A 22,767-nucleotide genomic window follows, 5' to 3' on the forward strand; every position below is an offset into this window, starting at 1 on the left:
CGGGGCGGATGAAGGCAAAGAGTTAGTGTTTGTTTGTGTGTCTATCGACCTGCCAGCGATTTTGTGTGTATGTTTGTGTGTCTATCGACCTGCCAGCGCTTTTGTTTGGTAAGTTTCATCATCTTTCTTTATATATATATATATATAATAGAAGGAAACATTCCACGAAGGAAAAATATACCTAAAAACAAAGATGAAGTGACTTACCAAATAAAAGTGCTGGCAGGTCGACAGACACACAAACGAATACAAACATACACACAAAATTCAAGCTTTCGCAACAAACTGTTGCCTCATCAGGAAAGAGGGAAGGAGAGGGAAAGACGAAAGGATGTGGGTTTTAAGGGAGAGGGTAAGGAGTCATTCCAGTCCCGGGAGCGGAGAGACTTACCTTAGGGGGAAAAAAGGACGGGTATACACTCGCACACACACACATATCCATCCACACATATACAGACACAAGCAGACATTTGTAAAGGCAAAGAGTTTGGGCAGAGATGTCAGTCGAGGCGGAAGTACAGAGGCAAAGATGATGTTGAAAGACAGGTGAGGTATGAGCGGCGGCAAATTGAAATTAGAAATTAGCGGAGATTGAGGCCTGGCGGATAACGAGAAGAGAGGATATGCTGAACGGCAAGTTTGTTTTTAGGTATATATATATATATATATATATATATATATATATATATATATATATATATATATATATATATATTGGCAAAAAATATTATTTGAAACATGTTTTACCTTTTCTGCTACGAGTTCTCCTGGCTTAAATAGGATGACACACAGTGGAGATACAACAGAAGACTCTCTGATTAACAAAGATCTTCTTTCGAGAGACTTTATTTCATTGAAATGTGTAAGATATGGGCTTGAGTTATCACAGTGCTTGTAATTAACACTGTCTGGTGTTATTGTAGCATGCTGCTCAAGCCTGCAAAAGAGGGAAAAATGCTAAATAATGTCTGAAGTCTTACTGTAGAAGCAGATGAGATATTGTTAACTGAAATAGGCACATGAATTTTTTACAGCCACTTAAAGCCATGGAATCTCAGGAACTAGTGACTGCAACAATCAATCTGAACCTTTTAATTTAGAGACCCACCACATTGTTGCAAAGCAAGCTGGGATCCATTCCCATTTAGCTTTGTTATTTGTCTCCTTAAATGACTTTTTTTGCCTCCTTAATTATCATTAGTGATGGTGAGATATGTGCTGTAAGACAAAGTCGTCATTCTATAATTCTGAATATAAGACCAGACCCAACTTAGCTAAATTACATTAGTCAGAATAATTCCTAATTAATCTGAATCATTACAACTAAATAGTTTTGATAATGCTCATTTCAATTAACTAAAAATAATTATTTACTATTGCAGTCACATTGTTCACAAGTCAACAGATGTAATTACTATATTACTGATAAAGTTCAGAAACTAGCCCATATCAATCTTCAAACTATTCATATAGCTAATTTCCAAAACATGGTAGGAACATCAGCACTTAGTTTCCAGATACTTAACTTATGTATGGTACTGTTTATTTAGCTGTTTTTGCAGTTTCATCATCAAGTAGCCTTATTTCAGTCAAAACTCTTATTGTAACGCAGTTCAGGCCAAAACCAATTTTTCTCTGCTATTCAATTACTTTGTTATGTAAAATTCTAATTGTAAATTATTGAAATTACATATTTAACAATGTGAAATTTTAGCAGTAATTTTTGCAAAACTATATAAGCACTGGGCTGAAGCCATTTTAAGTCAGTCCATTCCAAGATTTCGAGCTTGGAACCCATGTCAGTCAAAACAGCCATAACGCAGCTGTGCAATAATGCGTTTAAGTTAATATGAAACTGGACTGTGAATCAGAACTGTTAATAACACACGCAGATTAACGTGAATATGAAAGATAGTCAGTGCCTAGATTCTGAGTGTGGAACCCATGATCGTCTGAATCATAATAATGTAATGGTGCAATGATGTGTCCTCGTGGATAAGAAGGCAGACAGTGAAGTAGGACAATGAACAATGACTTCTGATTAATTTTTATATTAAAGTGCCATGCAAATTGTTCGTATGGGAGAGAGTGATTTTGGTTGGTTGGGTTATACTGCACATTGACTGTTGTCATATAATTAGAAGGTGCAGTATCTGTATACCTGGTAAATGAGACGTGATTACGTAATTAAGACATGGACTGGCCACAACTAATTCACTGGGGGGGGGTCCGACATTTATGGAAGTAAAACCTACGAAACAAAATGCCTATGTCAACAACATATTGAATGTGGATAGAGCTGTACCGACCCACACTCTCAGCCAACTGGTCACCATGATCGCTGACATCAAGGAACTACAACCTGATATATGATGAGAAATGTCACAACGCGATTTGAAATGAATGAATGACCAGTCTAAACAAAGCATAGTTTAATACTGTGACCTATGAATATCTTTAAATCATATAGCAGACTAAAAAAAACGTGTATTCCTCCATTAAATAAGAGTTAGCGAGAGTGAGTATGAAGAATCTTTTTTGGCTTTTCAGAGGACTGTTTGTGAATGTTTATATTCAATAGATTACAGCAAGAACTTTATTAAAGTTAACATTTAGTGTCCAATTTGGTCCATTATAAATGGTTTTTGAAAGCCTGTGACTGTGACAACAATATGTTTGTTTATAAATAAATCTTCTTCTACCAGTCACGATTTTTCTTTAATTTACTTTTCGCAAAACGCATTTCGAGAAATGATTCCCATTTTCAAGTGCATTTTTTGTGTGTATTAAGCCATTTCTATTGATGTTGTCAGTGTGTGAGAGTCTGCTTCATTTCGTTGACTTGAAACTGGGAATCATTTCCCGAAATGCGTCATCTGAAAAGTAAAATAAAGAAAAATCATGACTGGTAGCAGAAGATTTATTTATAAGCAAACCTATTATAACATATAGTGTACAGACAATGAATCATCTTTTGTTGACATGGAACACAAATTTACAGTTAAACTGTCATCATGTATGCATCACATGATACTGTGATGAGACTCACATTCAAACATGATGAATTTTGTAGGGATGTTCGGTACCATCTGATATGAATAATCTCTCCTACTACCTGGATCTGTGAAGAATATTTTACAGTAACTGCTGTCTCAAATAATTTGTGAACATTAAAGATACATACGTTTTCGCACAACCTTTCAACAAGACAATAAATTGTCATCAACTACACCGGCACCTTATTTCCTTAGCAGGTTTGTTATTGTTTCATGTGTAAGACAGTGACTTGCTTTAGGTTTCTCTGTCAGCAACTTTTATATTTAATGATAAATTTACAAAGCAGAAGTAAATATTTCAAATTCAGCAGCTGTTCTACTCGCCTTAGCTAGCCTATAGGTTTTGTGTCAGTGTTTTACTAGTTTTGAGAGCAGGTTCGGTATATCACAGAAAATCTTAAACAGGTCATGGTTCTTTAGCAGAAATCTTTTCTTTGAAGAGACAGTGATGGTACAAATGAAAAAACAGAAGAAATTTTCAGTACGAAATCATCGTGGGTGGGTGAGGGGAGGGAGGTACCATTTTGTTTTGCCTACACACATATAAAATAGCAAGTGAACCTTCCTATGCACAGAACATAATTAAATTTCACAACGCTTTCATCCATTAAAAAAAATTAAATGTCTTCAGTTTGAAAAACCTGTTGACATCAAATTCTTGTCTACTACCAGCTACATTTAGCTATCGAAAGGGAAAGCATAGGGATATTAGTCAGCTAAGCACACATTATTTTGCAAAATAATATGTTATACAATACACTGGCTCCTTTGAAGAAGAATAAAATCAACAATGTTAAACTTACTCTGTGACTGTGAGATTTGTGTCTTTTACTATGCGACCATTCATAATTTTCCAGTTGCGCTTGACTAGTAAATTTCCCAGGCCTGACATTAACACAGCCTTTACCAATTCATCATGAAGCTGATATTTATTACATGGTGAGGCATCATCAGTAAGCTTCTCAGAATGACAAAGTATCTTACATTCATACAGATATTCCGAAAACAGTTTATTCAACCCTGTGAAATGAAATAAGTTTTAGTCTTGATGTAAACATTTTATTTTATAAATGATTTTTTCTTGCAATAATTTTCCATCACTGATAAGCACTGAATCTGCAAATGATCATAAACTCTGCAGACATTTAAAATAGGAAGAACATGGATAATTATTATATCTATCAGACTGTTGACTAACTTCATTAGGTTATTTTCACATGTTACATAGAAAACCTCAATTATTTTCCCTCTGTCAATTTAGTCATGAAACTAAAGAATATATTCTCTATTGAAAGGAATTGTTAAACATGCAAATAGGTCTTAATTTTTTCACTAAGAGTAATGTATTTCAAAGCTACTGACGTCATTACAGTTTAGTGTACCATACTCCACTAATTTGTCCAACTCGACTCAGACTGTATTTTAAATAGCTGGAGTTTTACGTATTTGGCAACTACAAGAAACTCTCTGGCTTGTCAAACACAAATTTTAAAAAGTATCAGTTAAGACAGAATATTTTTAGTTACAAGGCTTTTGAAATGAGTAAGAGACAAGAACACAATTTCAATGTCACCCATCACATCATGAAATGAAAGTTGTAAACATGGCAGTTTTTCCTTTTTTTTTTAGTGGTTTTGTTTGTTCTATCACTTCATACTAGTCACAGCTCGAACATACTCTTTGCAAAGTTTCTCTTCATTGCCATATTTTCCTCAAAAAGCTCTTTATCACAATTCATGCCAGTAAACTTGTCATTTTGGAATTCAGCCAAAGATACTATTTGGAACCATTTAGTAGTGTGCAATGAGATATGCATACTAACTTTTAAATTACATCTAAAGCTGTTTTCACACTGTTCAGGTATGTTGAAAAAATCTTTAAAGCTTAATTGCTGCAATTGGCAAATTTTAGTAAAATTACTATAAATTCCTTGAAAGACCATTTTTATCCCACATTTCAATTTGAGTCTGGTACGAGTTAACATTTCTGCCAAAAAATGATGCAATCAGAAGCATTTCTCTGTGATATTTGTTGCTATCCATTTATCACAGTTCGGAAACATCATACTAGAAGAAGTGAAATGATCCACCCATTTTTCAATTGTTTGCTCCAGAAAGGAAGTATGCAGCAAAAAAAATGGTTCAAATGGCACTGAGCACTATGGGACTTAACATCTGAGGTCATCAGTCCCCTAGAACTTAGAACTACTTAAACCTAACTAACCTAAGGACATCGCACACATCCATACCCGAGGCAGGGTTCGAACCTGCGACCGTAGCGGTCGCTCGGTTCCAGACTGAAGCGCCTAGAACCGCTCGGCCACACCGGCTGGCAAGTATGCAGCAATAAAAATCTTTGGCAACTTATACTATGATCTGAAAGCTTTACTATATAAAAATAATTTCAAACACAAACTAAAAAAAATCATGTCTGCTCAACAACTATAACTCAATAGAAAAAATTCTGACTGTGTTATAATTATTTATATGTGTGTTTCCATACCACCACCAACTCATTTACTTACACTTACACTTACACACACACACACACACACACACACACACACACACACACACAGAAAACCACCACCACCACCACCACCACCACCACCAGCAGCAGCAGCAGCAGCAGCAAAGTTAAACATGCCAGAAAACAGGAAGACAGTGACTGGACAATTCACAACAAACCAAGAGTCACTGCTATTGTGTATCATCACACAATAAATAAAAAGCAAAGCAAGACACCAACAATTAGTCATAGTGTAAAAAAATGCTAATACTTTCCTCTCATCTTTTAATTAATTTCCTAAAAGGAGAACACTAGTTTAAAAGTGATGCTTGAACTAAAAATTAATAACTTTTATTTTCTACATACAAATATTCAGTTACTGTCAATTCCTGAAGGTATGCTTGCTAGAAACTGTGAGGGTTACGACTTCTGATGAGCTGTAATGACATTGATGAGTTAAGATACCACTTTATAAAGATATTTAGCACAGTAGACAAATCAAATACTGCATCCTATAAAGAAAGGCAATATTATTGTACTTTCCTTTCTTTTTATCTATTTGAATCAGTCATTTACACTGGTTATGGCTCTAAAAAACGCAACTCAACATTGAAGTCGAGTTAAGGACATTAAGACAATTTTAAACATTAAAATTCAGAAAGAATGTAACAATTGGTGTCGTATCTTTTCCGGCAATTATAATAAGATAATAATAAGGCACTAGGTACAAACTTCACACGTCTTTTTAGTATGTGCATGATACCTATATGCTATTGACTAAACAGAGATGGTGCTGAGCAATAGACAGACACATCATAAAACATAGTAAGAAACTTTCTTACTTTCAACATAGATTCCTACCAGAATTAACAAGCATATGGTCACTGTGTGGGCAAAGCATAAGACAAGAGGGGTTATGAAATATTATGCTAGAATAAAACAAGTAGCTGTAAAGACTATTGGGAGGAATAAAGATCCTCCCCACCTCGAATCTAACAGTCACCTAATGACCTTGTGACAATTTTTAACTTTCAATCTTGCCTCACCTCTCTTTCCAACACCACTCTTCAATTAAATTTAAATTAACATCACAACTGTCTAAACAGTCATCATTCTTCACTTCAAAACTGACCCCGTGCTAATTAACTTTTTAGCGTAACTGTTAACCACAGGGCTTCAGCAACTATCCAATACATCCATTTATGAACAGTGCATCGGTACCATCCAAGAAGTCCAATATGATCTTTACTCTCAGAAGAAGCTTGTGAAAGGAAAAGGAAAATGATTCTGTTGCCAAGAACAAGTAGAGATCCTACAGTAGTTGCACACTGTAAAAACTACTCAAAATTACCAAGAAAGGTTATTAAAAAAAAAAAAATCAAGGGACATGCACATATTTTGTCAGAAATCAGTAATTCTGACCACAGACTTAAGGCTATATAGAATGTAGTGAAACGAGACACAGGACAACCTGCCACAGAATAGGATAACATCACAACTGAACTGAATGGAAGGGCTATAAATGATTAGTCACTGTGGCGAATATATTTACTAAGCATTTCTTAAATATAGTAAAAGCATAGGGACAAACACTTCAAGAGAAAAAGCGAAACATATGTGAAAACAGCTGCTCTCATAAAATTCAGTCATAGGAATGTATCACCAACCTCTCCTTCCAATATTAAGAAAACTACACATTCTCTCACAAATAAAAGCTCATCTGGTTCTGATGATTTTTCTCCCAATAGGGTACTAAAGATTTGTTCCCATTAATAAGCCACATCTTACCTGAAATTTATGCATCACTAACTCAAGGCATTTTACCAGAGAGACTGAAATATTATGATGTTAAACATCTCTAATATAGGTGATAAGAGAGATGTCAATGACTGCCAACCTGTATCACTCCTGCCATTTTCCAAAATCTTCGAGAAGGTGATGCGTTCTAGACGGTATCTCACCTTAGCAATTATCATATCCTCAGAAAATTGCAGTTTGGGTTTCAGGAAGGGTGCTGTACTGAGTATGCCATTTGTGTATTCTCTCATCAAAATTTACAGCCATTAAGTAATAAAATAGCATTGGCTGGTATTTTCTGTAACCAAACTGAGGTATTTGATTGTGTGAATCACAGAGTTCTCCTAGATAAATTGGAGTTATATGGGATTGATTCTATAGTCAACTAATGAATAATGTCTATCTAACCAAAAGAATGCAGGAAGAATTAGTTGTAAGATGGCCCATTGGATAGCTCGCCAAAAACTGAAGAAAGATCAGGCTTGATGATAGGGAGAAGGTGTACTGAACTGTGAAGGATGAAGTGAAATAGAAACAGTGAATGGTCCAATCTCAAGATTTGCAACAGTGAGCAAATGTGTGTAGCCACAGCGTTGTGGTTATGTGGTTACAGTGTTGCACTGCGAAGGGGGAGATCTGTGTTGAAATATTGCTTGAGCCCCCCCACCACCCACCTGCAAAGTGATCCATGGAACATGAAACTAACTAGCTCCTTTATAAAATGACTAGGTCTTTCTAAAGTCTCTTTGCTGTTGCATCATTGTCTTCCTTCACAATCTCATCATACCCTGGACAGTCACTTTCAACATGCTATCCAACATCTACAATCCTGTCCACCAACGAATTCCCACTAAGGCTAGTTTCTGTGTTCCCAGTGAATGAACTTTTGCTCTTGTGGACAAACATTTTAATTGACTTGCCTGCAGCCTACACTCATTTATTCAGTCATTCCACTTCTACTGTATGCTATGCCTGTGAAGTTCAGTAAAACTTATCACTGGTGCTAAGCTACTTAAGTTAGTAACTGAAGCTCTTACTTCTAGACTGCTTTATATATCTATTAAGGGATGCATAGGTACATTAAAAGAATAGCTATTTTTCTACATTCTTCAATTCAGTGTTTTGCAATTTTGTGCAAACCCTTTCAGAGAGCACTGGGTGTCTATCTCCGTACCTTGTAGGCAGTAGGACACACGGTTTTACATCAAACCTGTATACCATGACCTTAATCTCCTCCAGGAAATAAGACTAAAATATAGGTGCCTGTATCATACAATTATCCTTGAGCCCTTATTGAACACATGTGATAAGTACCCCTCAGTGCTGAAGATTAATCCTGAGTTCCTCATCTGGAGCATGAGATCTCAATGGAAGATGATTCGTTGCATCATGTTCAGAGTTTTGTGTGGGGAAATGATCACAGGTACGTCACATGCAGTAATGTGTCTTTTGTCCATGTAATGTTGTAGTAGCAGTGCACAGCATTAGTATGGTTCCGAACAGACAATGGCACTGTGTCATATCAATGATCCTAGAAACCTCTCTTCGAAGAGAGAGTGAAAATATGAATAAACAATTATCTTGTCAACTGAAACAGCAGTTTTTAACTGACGTCTACACAAGGCACTGCAGTAAGAGCAAATTTATGAAGAATGCCTGTTTTGAGATAAGTGGAGGCAGTGGACAGAATGGACAAGCAGTACCCAGAATTAGTACCTAGACTCCAAGTGACAGGTACTGTTACTAATAACTGTTAATGGCAATTCCAAGAAGTGAGAGACTAAAAATACTACTTAAGGACAAATGCCCTCAACGGCACTAATCATAGGCATGAGTTGTCTCTCCTCCAATATTATATGAAAAGCATCATTTGTGGAATGGCTGTAAGGCAGACATATACTCTTGAAATTTCCATTTATACAACTGCATTCAAATGATGTGACATCAGAAGCCAGTTGATAACCAAGAAATCCAAATGTAAGATGTTAATTGTGTACAAAAATTTACATGCGCAGCTGCCACGAACAGATAAAAGTTGAATGGTAATTTCTGAGACAACAAAGTTCAAAATGGCTCTGAGCACTATGGGACTTAACATCTATGGTCATCAGTCCCCTAGAACTTAGAACTACTTAAACCTAACTATTCTAAGGACATCACACACATCCATGCCCAAGGCAGGATTCGAACCTGCGACCGTAGCAGTCGCACGGCTCCGGACTGAGCGCCTAAAACCGCTAGACCACCGCGGCCGGCGAGACAACAAAGGAAGTGGAACTTTTTTGTAAATGAAAATCTGCACAAGATAGTGGTTCACCATCCATTTTTCCTCTACATAACTATAGTTGCCTGTGGTCAATTGCATCCATTCATATGTTGCTGAATCCGATATACTTTCATAAACTGGGGCAGAGACTAACAGATTAAATTTTACAAAAAGTGTGAGGAACAACTCCACTGGGTATGAAATAAGTGGGTGAAAGTTATAGACAATATTAAGAGTGATTACATTGATAACACCGAGAAGTGGCGTACTTTTTAATACTATTACATCTAAGTTTTTATAAAGTAAGGCATTGAAATTCAACATTTTGGGTATTCAGTTCACTACTTTCAACAGTTACTTCCAGTGCAGTTACACAATATTTATTCATAATAGCCTTTCCTGATGGCCAACTGACAGAATCCCTTCCACTAGCTTGACCATCCTCCATTCCATTCTGTGTAGCACAGCTGGGCTTTCAGTTACTACATTTGTCACAGTGCTGAAAACTCAGTTGAATTACACCAAGATAGGCAGTAAAGTATATACATTTGATATGTCAAAATCCTGTGCAGTAGTTCTAGGTACATGTTTGACACAACGATTAATTATTCTCAGATGTTACAAGACTTCTAATGTAAATGCCAAGTCATTGCTACTTATATTATCTAAGTTGTTTAGAAATGGTTCTATAGTTAGTCTTTAACATATCTATGCAAAAGCTAACATAAATTCTGCTTTTGTAATTTATGTACACTAGCCCTCTATCTCAGAATTAAACAGAGGGTTTTTTAAGAACTTTATTCCTACTCATCTTACAGCAGAATGGACCAATGACCAATTTAGAGCTTCATTAGTGAGAATGACACACATTACTCTTATCAAACAATGGAAAATCCAGGATGGAATGTAACAATACCTGAGAAGGAAAGTTGCTACTCACCATATAGTGCAGATGCATTAATGGCCGAAAGCTATAATTGGTGAATCTTTTTGTTGTGCCTATCACGACTCAGCATCTCCACTATATGGTGAGTAGCAATTTTCCTTCTCTGGTATTGACACATTACTCTTATTATAAAACAATTTACTTATTAATTAAATCTGCTGTCACCCCTCTGCTAGAGTCCAACTTACCTTGAAAAAGAAGACGAAGAAGAAGAGTGCAATAACAGAAAATTCACATGTTTAGCATTATTCTTTTATTTTTTCCAGCTAAATACAAGGGAGAAAACAATACAACAAAGATGAGATTGCCTTGCTTTGTGACACTGGTGATAAGATATTAATACTCACTGGCAATAAGGTCAATGCTGGGAACATTTATGTTCATATGCTGACAAAGGCTTCTGAAATCCCCAGTTTTCATTTGCCATAGCATTCTATGTATTTTCCACAGGGCAATATGATCACTTGTTGGATGGTGCTCTCTTTTAGTTTCACGGATGTGATCCTTTTCTGTGAGGGCACCTTGAAATAGATCCACTTCTCCACTGAGAACTGTTGTAATGGTAAGCACTGGTTGTGTACACCTGGAAAATACTTTCTGCTTTAGAGGAGTCAAGCAGTAATCAGAAGAATTTTTTTAATGTTTGAAAATTCATTGCATTTTTTAAAATAAACCTCACGAAATCCTCATAAGCTGCTTACAGGAGTTTTGCACCACCTATATATCTGTGGACTTAAGGAAACGAAAGAATAAACCTTATGCACGTATATAAAAAATAGTTTTACTGTGAAATAAAACAAAACTGTAATTAAAATCAAAGTAGTCTGCTCTTTGCACATTAGAGAAATCAGTACCTGCTATTGTGTTCCACATTCTAAACTGGAAATAGGTCTTCAAGGTATGTTGACAGCCTGAACAGTGTATATGAGCTCTATTATATTATTCAGTGTTGGAGATATAGTACACACTACTAAGCTGCACCGAGAATGTAGGTTTACTTACACCTCTACTACACAGGTGGCTGTACGTAGCAATTTCCTGGGCTCAAAAATGTGTTGAGTAAGAGGTTACAAAATCAAAAGTAAGTCATTTTGAGGGTAGTATGAAACATTCTGAGCAGTCTGTATCAACTATTATTAATTTCTCGAACTTTTAGTTTGATGACATTCAAAAATAGACATCCATAACTTGTTTAATGTTGTTGTTTTTTAATATATTTTCAACTTCATTGTGCATGTGTAACAGATGACATATCCCTGTTTTTCAAATAATCGTTCCAAATATCTATAATTCTTTTGTAGTTTAATTACCGATGGTTCACTCCAAAAAGCATGATGGTACTGACCTAACTTAATAAAATTTAAGACGAGTTTCTGATGTTACTTTATTCTGAATAGAACCTCTAATGGTACCATTTAGGAAACTGAATGTCAAAATTCTGTCTTTTTGATCCAGATCTCTGTACATCAACATGATCCCTAAAAATTTAAATCTGCCTAGTTGCTTTATGAACTTGTTTTCTATTTCTATTTTTGCCCTAACTGGTTTTTATCTCAGACAGCCATCACCTTTATTTTTGTAGTGATATTGACATGTTACTTATATGATACATTTTGTAAAGTTCATAGGCAGTTCCCTGTAGTTAGTCTATACTATTCAGATTAAAACTTGTTAGTCAGTATCCCCTCTGGCCTAGATGTTTTAAAGTCACAAAAATTTTCATGTTTACATTTGTAATCCTACCACTAGGGCAATAAACAGGCAGTGCCTGCCATTAATATACTGTTATTAAATATATTTAATTATATTCCAAAAGATGTTGCCTATGGTTGTCTTAATAATAATATTATTATTATTTCTTTCTATTCTCAGACGTTATGTCTGGTCAAAAATGGACAGTGACGCGGACCTTGATCAAGCGTGACTTCCTTTTAACTGTACGGTATATGTTATATTGCATTTAAGAACTTTCGGGTCATTGAACATGTATCAATAATTACAGATTTCTGTAGTTGTATATATACGTTTGGATGTAGCTGTATTGCGTTGATGTACTGGTGGATATTGTGTGGTATGACTCCTGTAGTTGATAGTATAATTAGTATAATGTCAACTTTATCCTGATGCCACATGTCCTTGACTTCCTCAGCCAGTTGGATGTATATTTCAATTTTTTCTCCTGTTTTCTTCTGTGTATTTGTTGTGTTGGGTATGGATATTTCGATTAGTTGTGTTAATTTCTTCTTTTTATTGGTGAGTATGATGTCAGGTTTGTTATGTGGTGTTGTTTTATCTGTTATAATGGTTCTGTTCCAGTATAATTTGTATTCATCATTCTCCAGTACATTTTGTGGTGTGTACTTGTATGTGGGAACGTGTTGTTTTATTAGTTTATGTTTTATGGCAAGTTGTTGATGTATTATTTTTGCTACATTGTCATGTCTTCTGGGGTATTCTGTATTTGCTAGTATTGTACATCCGCTTGTGATGTGATCTACTGTTTCTATTTGTTGTTTGCAAAGTCTGCATTTATCTGTTGTGGTATTGGGATCTTTAATAATATGCTTGCTGTAATATCTGGTGTTTATTGTTTGATCCTGTATTGCAATCATGAATCCTTCCATCTCACTGTATATATTGCCTTTTCTTAGCCATGTGTTGGATGCGTCTTGATCTATGTGTGGCTGTGTTAGATGATACGGGTGCTTGCCATGTAGTGTTTTCTTTTTCCAATTTACTTTCTTTGTATCTGTTGATGTTATGTGATCTAAAGGGTTGTAGAAGTGGTTGCAATGGTGTAGCTGATGTATTTATATGAGTGATTGCTTTGTGTATTTTGCTAGTTTCTGCTCGTTCTAGAAAGAATTTTCTTAAATTGTCTACCTGTCCATAATGTAGGTTTTTTATATCTATAAATCCCCTTCCACCTTCCTTTCTGCTTAATGTGAATCTTTCTGTTGCTAAATGTATGTGATGTATTCTATATTTGTGGCATTGTGAACGTGTAAGTGTATTGAGTGCTTCTAGGTCTGTGTTACTCCATTTCACTACTCCAAATGAGTAGGTCAATATTGGTATAGCATAAGTATTTATAGTTTTTGTTTTGTTTCTTGCTGTCCATTCTGTTTTCAGAATTTTTGTTAGTCTTTGTCTATATTTTTCTTTTAGTTCTTCTTTAATATTTGTATTATCTATTCCTATTTTTTGTCTGTATCCTAGATATTTATAGGCATCTGTTTTTTCCATCGCTTCTACGCAGTCGCTGTGGTTATCCAATATGTAATCTTCTAGTTTAGTGTGTTTTCCCATGACTATGCTATTTTTCTTACATTTGTCTGTTCCAAAAGCCATATTTATATCATTGCTGAATACTTTTGTTATCTTTAGTAATTGGTTGAGTTGTTGATTGGTTGCTGCCAGTAGTTTTAGATCATCCATGTATAGCAAATGTGTGATTTTGTGTGGGTATGTTCCAGTAATATTGTATCCATAATTTGTATTATTTAGCATGTTGGATAGTGGGTTAACTGTACTGCCTGTGATGTGATATTATTTGGATTTGTTTGAATATTAAGTGTGGTTTTCAAATTTTTCATTACTATGTTTGGGAACTGTATCAATTTAGGATCTACTTTGTATATTTCCAATATTTGTAGTAACCATGAGTGGGGTACACTATCAAAAGCTTTTTGGTAATTAATGTATGCATAGTGTAGCGACCTTTGTTTGGTTTTAGGTTGATATGTTACCTCTGCATCTATTATCAGTTGCTCTTTACATCCTTGTGCTCCTTTGCAACAGCCTTTTTGCTCTTCATTTATAATTTTGTTCTGTGTTGTATGTGTGATTAATTTCTGTGTAATGACTGAAGTTAATATTTTGTATATTGTTGGTAGGCATGTTATGGGGCAATATTTAGCTGCGTTTGCTGTGTCAGCTTGATCTTTAGGTTTCAGATAGGTTATTCCATGTGTAAATGTATCAGGGAATGTGTATGGGTCTGCAATGTAACTGTTAAATAATTTAGTTAGATGTGAATGTGTTGAGGTGAACTTCTTTAGCCAGAAATTTGCTATTTTATCATTTCCAGGGGCTTTCCAATTGTGAGTAGAATTAATTGCTTGGGTGACTTCATGTTGCAAAATTATCACTTCAGGCATTTGTGGTATCATCTTGTATGTGTCTGTTTCTGCTTGTATCCACCGTGCATACCTGTTATGTTGTACCGAGTTTGACCATATGTTACTCCAGAAGTGTTCTGTGTCTGTTATGTTTGGTGGATTGTCTATTTTAATGTGTGTGTTATCCATTGTTTGGTAAAATCTCTTTTGGTTTGTGTTGAATGTCTGGTTTTTTTCCTTCTATTTTCCCTTTTTATGTATCTTCTAAGTCGTTTGGCCAATGCTTGTAATTTCTGCTCCTTTTCATCTAATTGCTCAATTGCTTCTTGTTGTGAGATTTTACCTAACCTTTTTCGTTTTTTATCTGATATTTCATTTCTTATAAATTGTGTTAGCTGTCCGATGTCTTTTCTCAGTTTTTCTATTCTGATCTGTAGCCTGTGTTGCCATGCTGGTTTTGTGGGTTTCTTCTGTGTGTTGGTTGGTTCTGATCTCCGCCTAGTGTGTATATTTAGTGTAGTGAGTGCTCCTACATAAACCAGTAGTTTTAACTCTTCCATAGTTGTGTTTTCATTTATTTTGTTGTGTATGATTGTGTTGATAGTTGTCATTGTTGTTTCGACTTGTGGGTTATTTGGTGGCCTATGCAAGAATGGTCTAATGTCTGTATTTGTGTCTTTGTATTCTATATATGTCAGCTGAAATTTTTCTTCTATATCTAACATGTGTGTCACTTCGTGTTCTATTTGTGCTTGTTCTGGTGGCTGTCTTAAGATATCGTTTTCCTCTGATTGTTTAATTGACACGTTTTGTTCTTTGTTTGTTTTCTCTGGGATGTTTGAGTCCGTTACTGTGTTTTCTTCTTCTTCTTCTGATTGCACATTATTTTGTTCTAGTATTTGTTGTACTTGTTGTTTGATGTTTTCTAATTCTGACTGGGGTATCCTGTTATTTTTGATTATTACACGGATTTGATCAGCTAGTCGTCGTCCTGTTAAAAATTTTAATTCTGTGTATCTGATAATAAATGTTGTGTATACTTGTGATCTGTATCCAGTTGTGTTGGTTCCTAGGTTTGTTGCTTGGTAATAACAGAACTTCATCTGACCATCTCATCCTCTGTCTTTGTTTTCCTTCTAGGGTGGTTGCAGGAAGCATATCCTGCAAAACACCTCTATTTGGATTTAAATCATTCTCCAGTTGGCTAGTAGTGTCGTTACCATTGTGGGCGGGCATAGGGTTCAAGCGTCGTCCCCGTCCATGACGGCGCTTGTCCGAGGCTTCTTTAGTTCTGTCCTGAACCAAGTAATCACACTAAAAGGGGGGTTAGCCCTATTAGTGGTTTGTTCTTTTCATCGCCTTTTACGACTGGCAGAACATACCGGAGGCCTATTCTTTTCCCGGGCCTCCACGGGAATTATTATTATTATTATTATTATTCCCCACCCACCCTCCTCCCCCATGAGGCAAACGAGAATTGCAGCCAACTGACATTTGTCTGCCACAGAGTATTAACTGATGCATGCTTCATACACAAAAAGAGATGGATGGGACAAACTCCATAACATCACAGACATACATAGTTTCTCAGTGAATGTTCAGAATCTGTTAATTGGTCTTGGTTCTCCTGAGAGGCATTGACAAAGTTCAGGTACCTCCACTAAACAATGTGTTACTTTTATGAAAAAAAATTATTTTTATTTGCGAATTGATCACTTTGGATCACACTACAATTTCCTTTCTTCTTTGTCGTAAGTATCCTCTTTCTGCAGTACTCTTTCATACGGACGCTGTGCTGTTGCTTCCGTTTATCCGTCCAAGATCTTCCAGTCTTCTTAGTTCTTTCGATTAGAAATCCTTTCAAGCTTTGAATGATGGTCTGGAAATGTATCCGTATTTAACATCTGAACTTCCTGAATGCTGAATCTTTCCAGATCCTTACCAGCTTCCTTAATCAATGTTGTTGTCGTTTCCTTTTTCAACAGGTAGTCTAATATTCTTTTGGTTAGTCTGGTTTTGTCCATTCTGTACAGGTGTCCTAGAAATGATAACCACCTCTTTTTCACGGTCCCCAAGATTTTATCCACTTTTTTGTACATTTCATTGTCTCTGAAGTTTCCAGCCAGTTTCAGCCTGGGTTGCACCCATGATTTTCCATAATATTCTTCTTTCTAGTACCCGCAGCTTTTCCAACTTTTAATTCATTGAGAGGCACTCACTGACATACAGGCAATCTGTTTTTACCACAACACTGTAGCGCTTTATTTTGGCATTCCAAGAGATGCACTTTTTGTTGTAAATGTTTTTAGTTAATCCTTTAGCTCTCTCCATTTTTGAGATCCAGCCCCCACAGCAGCTCTCTCCAGTCCGTTCTCTTGTACAGCTTCACTGAGGTATTTGAATATTTTTAACCCCTCAATCTGTCCATCTATGTTTCAAGAAATTGTCACGACTTTGGTCTTCTCCTTCGAGATCCTAAGTGCTGTCTTGCCAGCGATCCTTTCGAGCAGGTTGATTTGTATGCCCGCTTCTTCTATGTTCTCTGAAACTATTGCAAAATCATCAGCTAAAGCCACAAAGTTGATTTTGATTCCTCCCAATTTTCTTCCTAGACAGATTGGGTTCATCCCTTGATTTTCAAGTTTGGAATTCTAAATTCTGACAATCTTCTCCAGAACAGAGTTAAATGGTATTGGTGATAATCCATTGCCCTGTTGCACACGTGTCTTTATTTCAAATGTTTGGGACAATTCTCCCATGAACTTCACTTTGGAAGTTGTGCCTGTTAAGGTTTCTTTGATAAGGTTTGTCAACTTGTTTTTCTCAGATGATCTTATCTAGGGTCTCTCTCTATCCACTGAGTCAAAGGCTTTTTTGAAGTCAGTGAAAGAAACCCCTATATTTTTGCCATTCAGCATTCTGTGTCAGATTCTTGATTTCAAATTAAAAATTTGTTTGGCAAATGAGCAGCCTTTCCGGAATCCACACTGGAATTCTCAAAGTTGTTTATCTAGGATTCCTTCAGTTCTATTCAGCAGTATCTTTTAGAGGATTTTGTAGGTGACTGGGAGTAATGACACACCTCTGTAGTTGTTTACATCTTGTTTGTCACCTTTCTTATGGAGTGGGTGGATCAGTGCCCTTTTTCCATTCATCTGTCTCCCATATTTGCTGGGATTTCCGGTTCTGCCCATTTCAGCATTTCTGCATATTGTCTTCTCTGATAGCCTTGTTGTTTTTGAGACTTTTTGGGGCTTCCTTTAATTCTTCTTTTGTTGGTGGCATATCATAATCTAGATTCTCAGGAGGAGCCAGTAGTTCCAGTTTGTGGTTGGAGGTGGGCAGTTGAGCAGCTTGTCGAAGTGCCTGGCTAGTATATTGCAATTTTCTTGATTGTTCAATCCAATTTTGCCCTGTTCATTTTTGAAGCTTACACTTGGGAGCTGATATCCTTTGAGCTTTGAGCTTAAAAGTTTGAAATAAATCTCTGCTATTATTTTTGTGAAGATGTCCAGGGGATTTTGAAATTTAGTATCATCAAATGTTCATTTTACTCTGTGGAATATCCTTGATGTTTCTTTTGTTTGTTTTCTGAATTGTTCCCAGTGTTCCCTATTTCCTGAACTTTTCCATGTGTTGATTCTTTTCAAGTGCTTTCTCACATTCTTCACTCCACCAGATTGTTCATTTTGTCTTTGCCAGACTGAGTTTTCTTTGCGGCTTCATTGATCCCTGTACGGAGGTATTGCCAGGTCTCTGTTCTACAGAAGCGGATTTTTTCTCAGAAGTTACTTATAATGTCTTGGTTGATGTTCATTTGGTTGGTGTCATATTTGGTCACTTTGGATGTCTCTCTCTTTCTTTTTGTGGGAAAAATGCATTTTAGCTATGGAGAGGTAGTGATCAGAGTCAAATTTACCACCTGTGATTACTTTAACATTAATCATTTCTCTAATGTTTGTCCTCATTATTCCTACATGGTCTAATCGGATTCTCCTATGTTTGGATTTGGAGATACCCATGTCTTTGCTTTTCTTGCAAGCTTCCAAAATTAGTTGACATTGGCTTCAACTGGAAAGTTCTGAAGAGTCCAATGAGCCTTTCTCCACTCTGATTTGTTCTCCTGTGTGCTGGGCTGTCTCCGCTATGTGTCCATATTTTCTTCCTCTCCCAATCTGTGCACTGAAGTCTCCCAGAAGGATTTTTGTATGGTTCACAGCTATCCTGGAGAATCCTGTTTCCAGTAGATCCCAGAAGTCATCAACTTTCTGTGGGTTCTTCTGTTATCTTTGTTAATTCAAGCATGGCAGTTTATGTGAGAATATTTCTTATTTTTGCAATTGATTGTCAGTATGGATAATATTTTAGGTTTTGATGAGAAGTTTATGACTTTGTTCACTACAGTTTTGTTTACATAAAAGGCAGTCTAAGGAAGGAGAGGGGTGTTAATCATTATCTTTACTGCTGGCTTTCCTTTGAGTACTCTGTAGTGCTGTGTCTCCATGATGTGCTCATCTAGGAATCTGGTCTCTTGTACAGCAAAGATCCGAGTTTCGTGGTCGTACAGGAGCTTTTCCAATTCTTTCTGTTTTCCGACTCGGAGGAGTGAATTTATGTTTATGGTCACAATGAAATATTTTTTCCTGAATTTCAGTTTGTACGGTGTTTCAAGATGCCCCGAGTCTTTTTGTATGCAAGTGGTGGGACTCCCCATAATCCTAGGTCCCAGTGCATGTCGCATTGCAATGGTGGATTCCTTTTTCAAGTTACCACCTGGGGTAGTGCTCTCATTTAGCAACATTTCCATTCTGCACATGAAAGTGTAGGTGGAGAAAATAAACTCCAAAGCAAGATCGGATTGTTAGTCTGAAATGATTGTTTTTCATGGTTTACTCCACTATGTTCTTCCACTGTCTCAGCCACTGGGAACTGAGCTTCCTCTTCTGCCTTTGAGACCACTTACTGAGTTTCACCTAGTAACCCTTGGGAGGGGCTCTAACTGGGTGCTACCATCCGAAGCCAGATGGACCCAAGATTTTTTACAAGGTTGTTACGCCTCCCCCTCCTACTTCCCCATCTCTTGCAAATGAGGCTCTGAGCTTGGGGGCCAGCATAGCAGAGTTTTATTTCATTTAATTATTATTTCTTTTATTTATTGATGTTTTCCTCCACACAAAAGTTTTTTCTCTAATGTAACAAATACCCAGAAATTATTACATCTTTCACACAAGATCTTAATTTGTCTCCTCGTGATGCCCTCTTCTCTTCTTTCCATCACATCATGTATTCTTTCTCTTACTCCCATTCTCTTTATTATTTCATCGTTTCTTGCTTTCTCTTTTACAGAATTTTTTGCTGATCTTCTCCAGAAGTCCATTTCTACTGCTTGCAGTTTTTTTAGGCGTTTCAGATTTGTAGTCCAAGTCTCCACTCTATATATAACTACACTCTCTCTATTGATTTATATATGGTTTTTTAATTCAGTTTATTAAATTTCAGCTCCATAAGGTTGAGGCATCCCAGTGACCTTCCTTCCACTGCTAATTCTTTTATTAATTACTATCCCTGATTTTCCCTGCAATTCTAAAATGGATCCCAAATAACAGAAATTACTGACCACCTTAATTTTCTTTCCCTCTTGTAAGTCATCTGGATCATTAGTGAGGTATTCTGTTTTCTGGTGCTTAATCTTCAATCCCCAGTTTCCGTATTCCATTGCTAATTGGTTACACATGGAATTTGCACCCTCCCCGTCTTGTGCTGTAACTACTTGATCTTCAGGAAATAGTAGGTGATATAAATAAATTCCATCTTTAGTTTATAGCCCACTCCACTGAATTTACAAGACATGTCTTAAGACTGATATCTACCTAAATTCTAAATAATATTGGTGACATGGGGCAGCCTTGTAACAGACCCTTGCTTGTTCCAAATTTTTGTGAAAGTGTACTACCAATTTTCATTAGACATTTTATCTTTCTATATTTCTTGTATTACACTCCTGGAAATTGAAATAAGAACACCGTGAATTCATTGTCCCAGGAAGGGGAAACTTTATTGACACATTCCTGGGGGCAGATACATCACATGATCACACTGACAGAACCACAGGCACATAGACACAGGCAACAGAGCATTCACAATGTCGGCACTAGTACAGTGTATATCCACCTTTCGCAGCAATGCAGGCTGCTATTCTCCCATGGAGACGATCGTAGAGATGCTGGATGTAGTCCTGTGGAACGGCTTGCCATGCCATTTCCACCTGGCGCCTCAGTTGGACCAGCGTTCGTGCTGGACGTGCAGACCGCGTGAGACGACGCTTCATCCAGTCCCAAACATGCTCAATGGGGGACAGATCCGGAGATCTTGCTGGCCAGGGTAGTTGACTTACACTTTCTAGACCACGTTGGGTGGCACGGGATACATGCGGACGTGCATTGTCCTGTTGGAACAGCAAGTTCAATTGCCGGTCTAGGAATGGTAGAACGATGGGTTCGATGACAGTTTGGATGTACCGTGCACTATTCAGTGTCCCCTCGACGATCACCAGTGGTGTACGGCCAGTGTAGGAGATCGCTCCCCACACCATGATGCCGGGTGTTGGCCCTGTGTGCCTCGGTCGTATGCAGTCCTGATTGTGGCACTCACCTGCACGGCGCCAAACACGCATACGACCATCATTGGCACCAAGGCAGAAGCGACTCATCGCTGAAGACGACACGTCTCCATTCGTCCCTCCATTCACGCCTGTCGCGACACCACTGGAGGCGGGCTGCACGATGTTGGGGCGTGAGCGGAAGACGGCCTAACGGTGTGCGGGACCGTAGCCCAGCTTCATGGAGACGGTTGCGAATGGTCCTCGCCAATACCCCAGGAGCAACAGTGTCCCTAATTTGCTGGGAAGTGGCGGTGCGGTCCCCTACGGCACTGCGTAGGATCCTACGGTCTTGGCGTGCATCCGTGCGTCGCTGCGGTCCGGTCCCAGGTCGACGGGCACGTGCACCTTCCGCCGACCACTGGCGACAACATCGATGTACTGTGGAGACCTCACGCCCCACGTGTTGAGCAATTCGGCGGTACGTCCACCCGGCCTCCCGCATGCCCACTATACGCCCTCGCTCAAAGTCCGTCAACTGCACATACGGTTCACGTCCACGCTGTCGCGGCATGCTACCAGTGTTAAAGACTGCGATGGAGCTCCGTATGCCACGGCAAACTGGCTGACACTGACAGCGGCGGTGCACAAATGCTGCGCAGCTATCGCCATTCGACGGCCAACACCGCGGTTTCTGGTGTGTCCGCTGTGCCGTGTGTGTGAAAATTGCTTGTACAGCTTTCTCGCAGTGTCCGGAGCAAGTATGGTGGGTCTGACACACTGGTGTCAATGTGTTCTTTTTTCCATTTCCAGGAGTGTATTTTAATTAAAGGACCCTTTATGTTTGCCAAATGTGATGCTCTTGAAAGTAGTTTTCTCAGGACAGTACCATATGCTTTTTCTAAATCTATAAAAATTAATCCTATGTTTTTTTTTATTTTCCCTATGTTTCTCTAAGATATGCTGTAATGTGATAATATAATCTATGCATGATCTACCAGATCGAAGACACATTGTTCTTCCTGGGTTTTAAAATTTATTTCCAGCTTATTTTTAATTATTTTCCCAAAAATTCTCATTAAAGTGTTTCTAAAACAAATTCCTCACTAGCTCAAATAGCTTTTGTGATCCCCTTCCTTAAATAGAGTATTAATATAGTCCACCTTCATTTCCTTGGGTACTGAATCTCCACGTAACATTTTATTGAATAAGCATATTATTAGTTTCACAGTTTTGTCACCACCATATTTTAAGAGCTCCAGATTGATACTGCCTGGTCCTGGTTATTTGCCATTCTTCCCTGTTCTTAATACCTTATTCACCTCAGTTTCTGAAACTTAGATCTCGTCCCCTTCCTGCTCCTTTTCTTCCATTGTTCCTTCCCCCAGATACTCCTCTCTGTCCTCTTTAAACAATTTTCAGAAATATTCTTCCCATTCTTTTGGTGTTATCAGCTGGAGACTGGTTTTGACTTT

The 22,767-nt window shown here is 37.5% G+C and overlaps 1 protein-coding gene across 2 annotated transcripts in view; it reads right to left on the reverse strand.

Annotated features, from left to right (window-relative positions):
- The window catches only part of LOC126191346 (ATP-dependent RNA helicase DHX30-like), a 303,809-nt gene that overhangs the window by 56,876 nt on the left and 224,166 nt on the right, over positions 1 to 22,767 (reverse strand). For both annotated transcript variants that reach the window (XM_049932185.1, XM_049932186.1), the window contains 3 exons: positions 10,921 to 11,156; positions 3,860 to 4,076; positions 748 to 937 (listed from right to left, as the gene is read on the reverse strand). In XM_049932185.1, the coding sequence (XP_049788142.1) occupies positions 748 to 937; positions 3,860 to 4,076; positions 10,921 to 11,156 (643 nt within the window). The remainder of the gene's footprint in view (positions 1 to 747; positions 938 to 3,859; positions 4,077 to 10,920; positions 11,157 to 22,767) is intronic.

Source organism: Schistocerca cancellata, chromosome 6 (assembly GCF_023864275.1).
Source record: "Schistocerca cancellata isolate TAMUIC-IGC-003103 chromosome 6, iqSchCanc2.1, whole genome shotgun sequence".
NCBI lineage: Eukaryota > Metazoa > Arthropoda > Insecta > Orthoptera > Acrididae > Schistocerca > Schistocerca cancellata.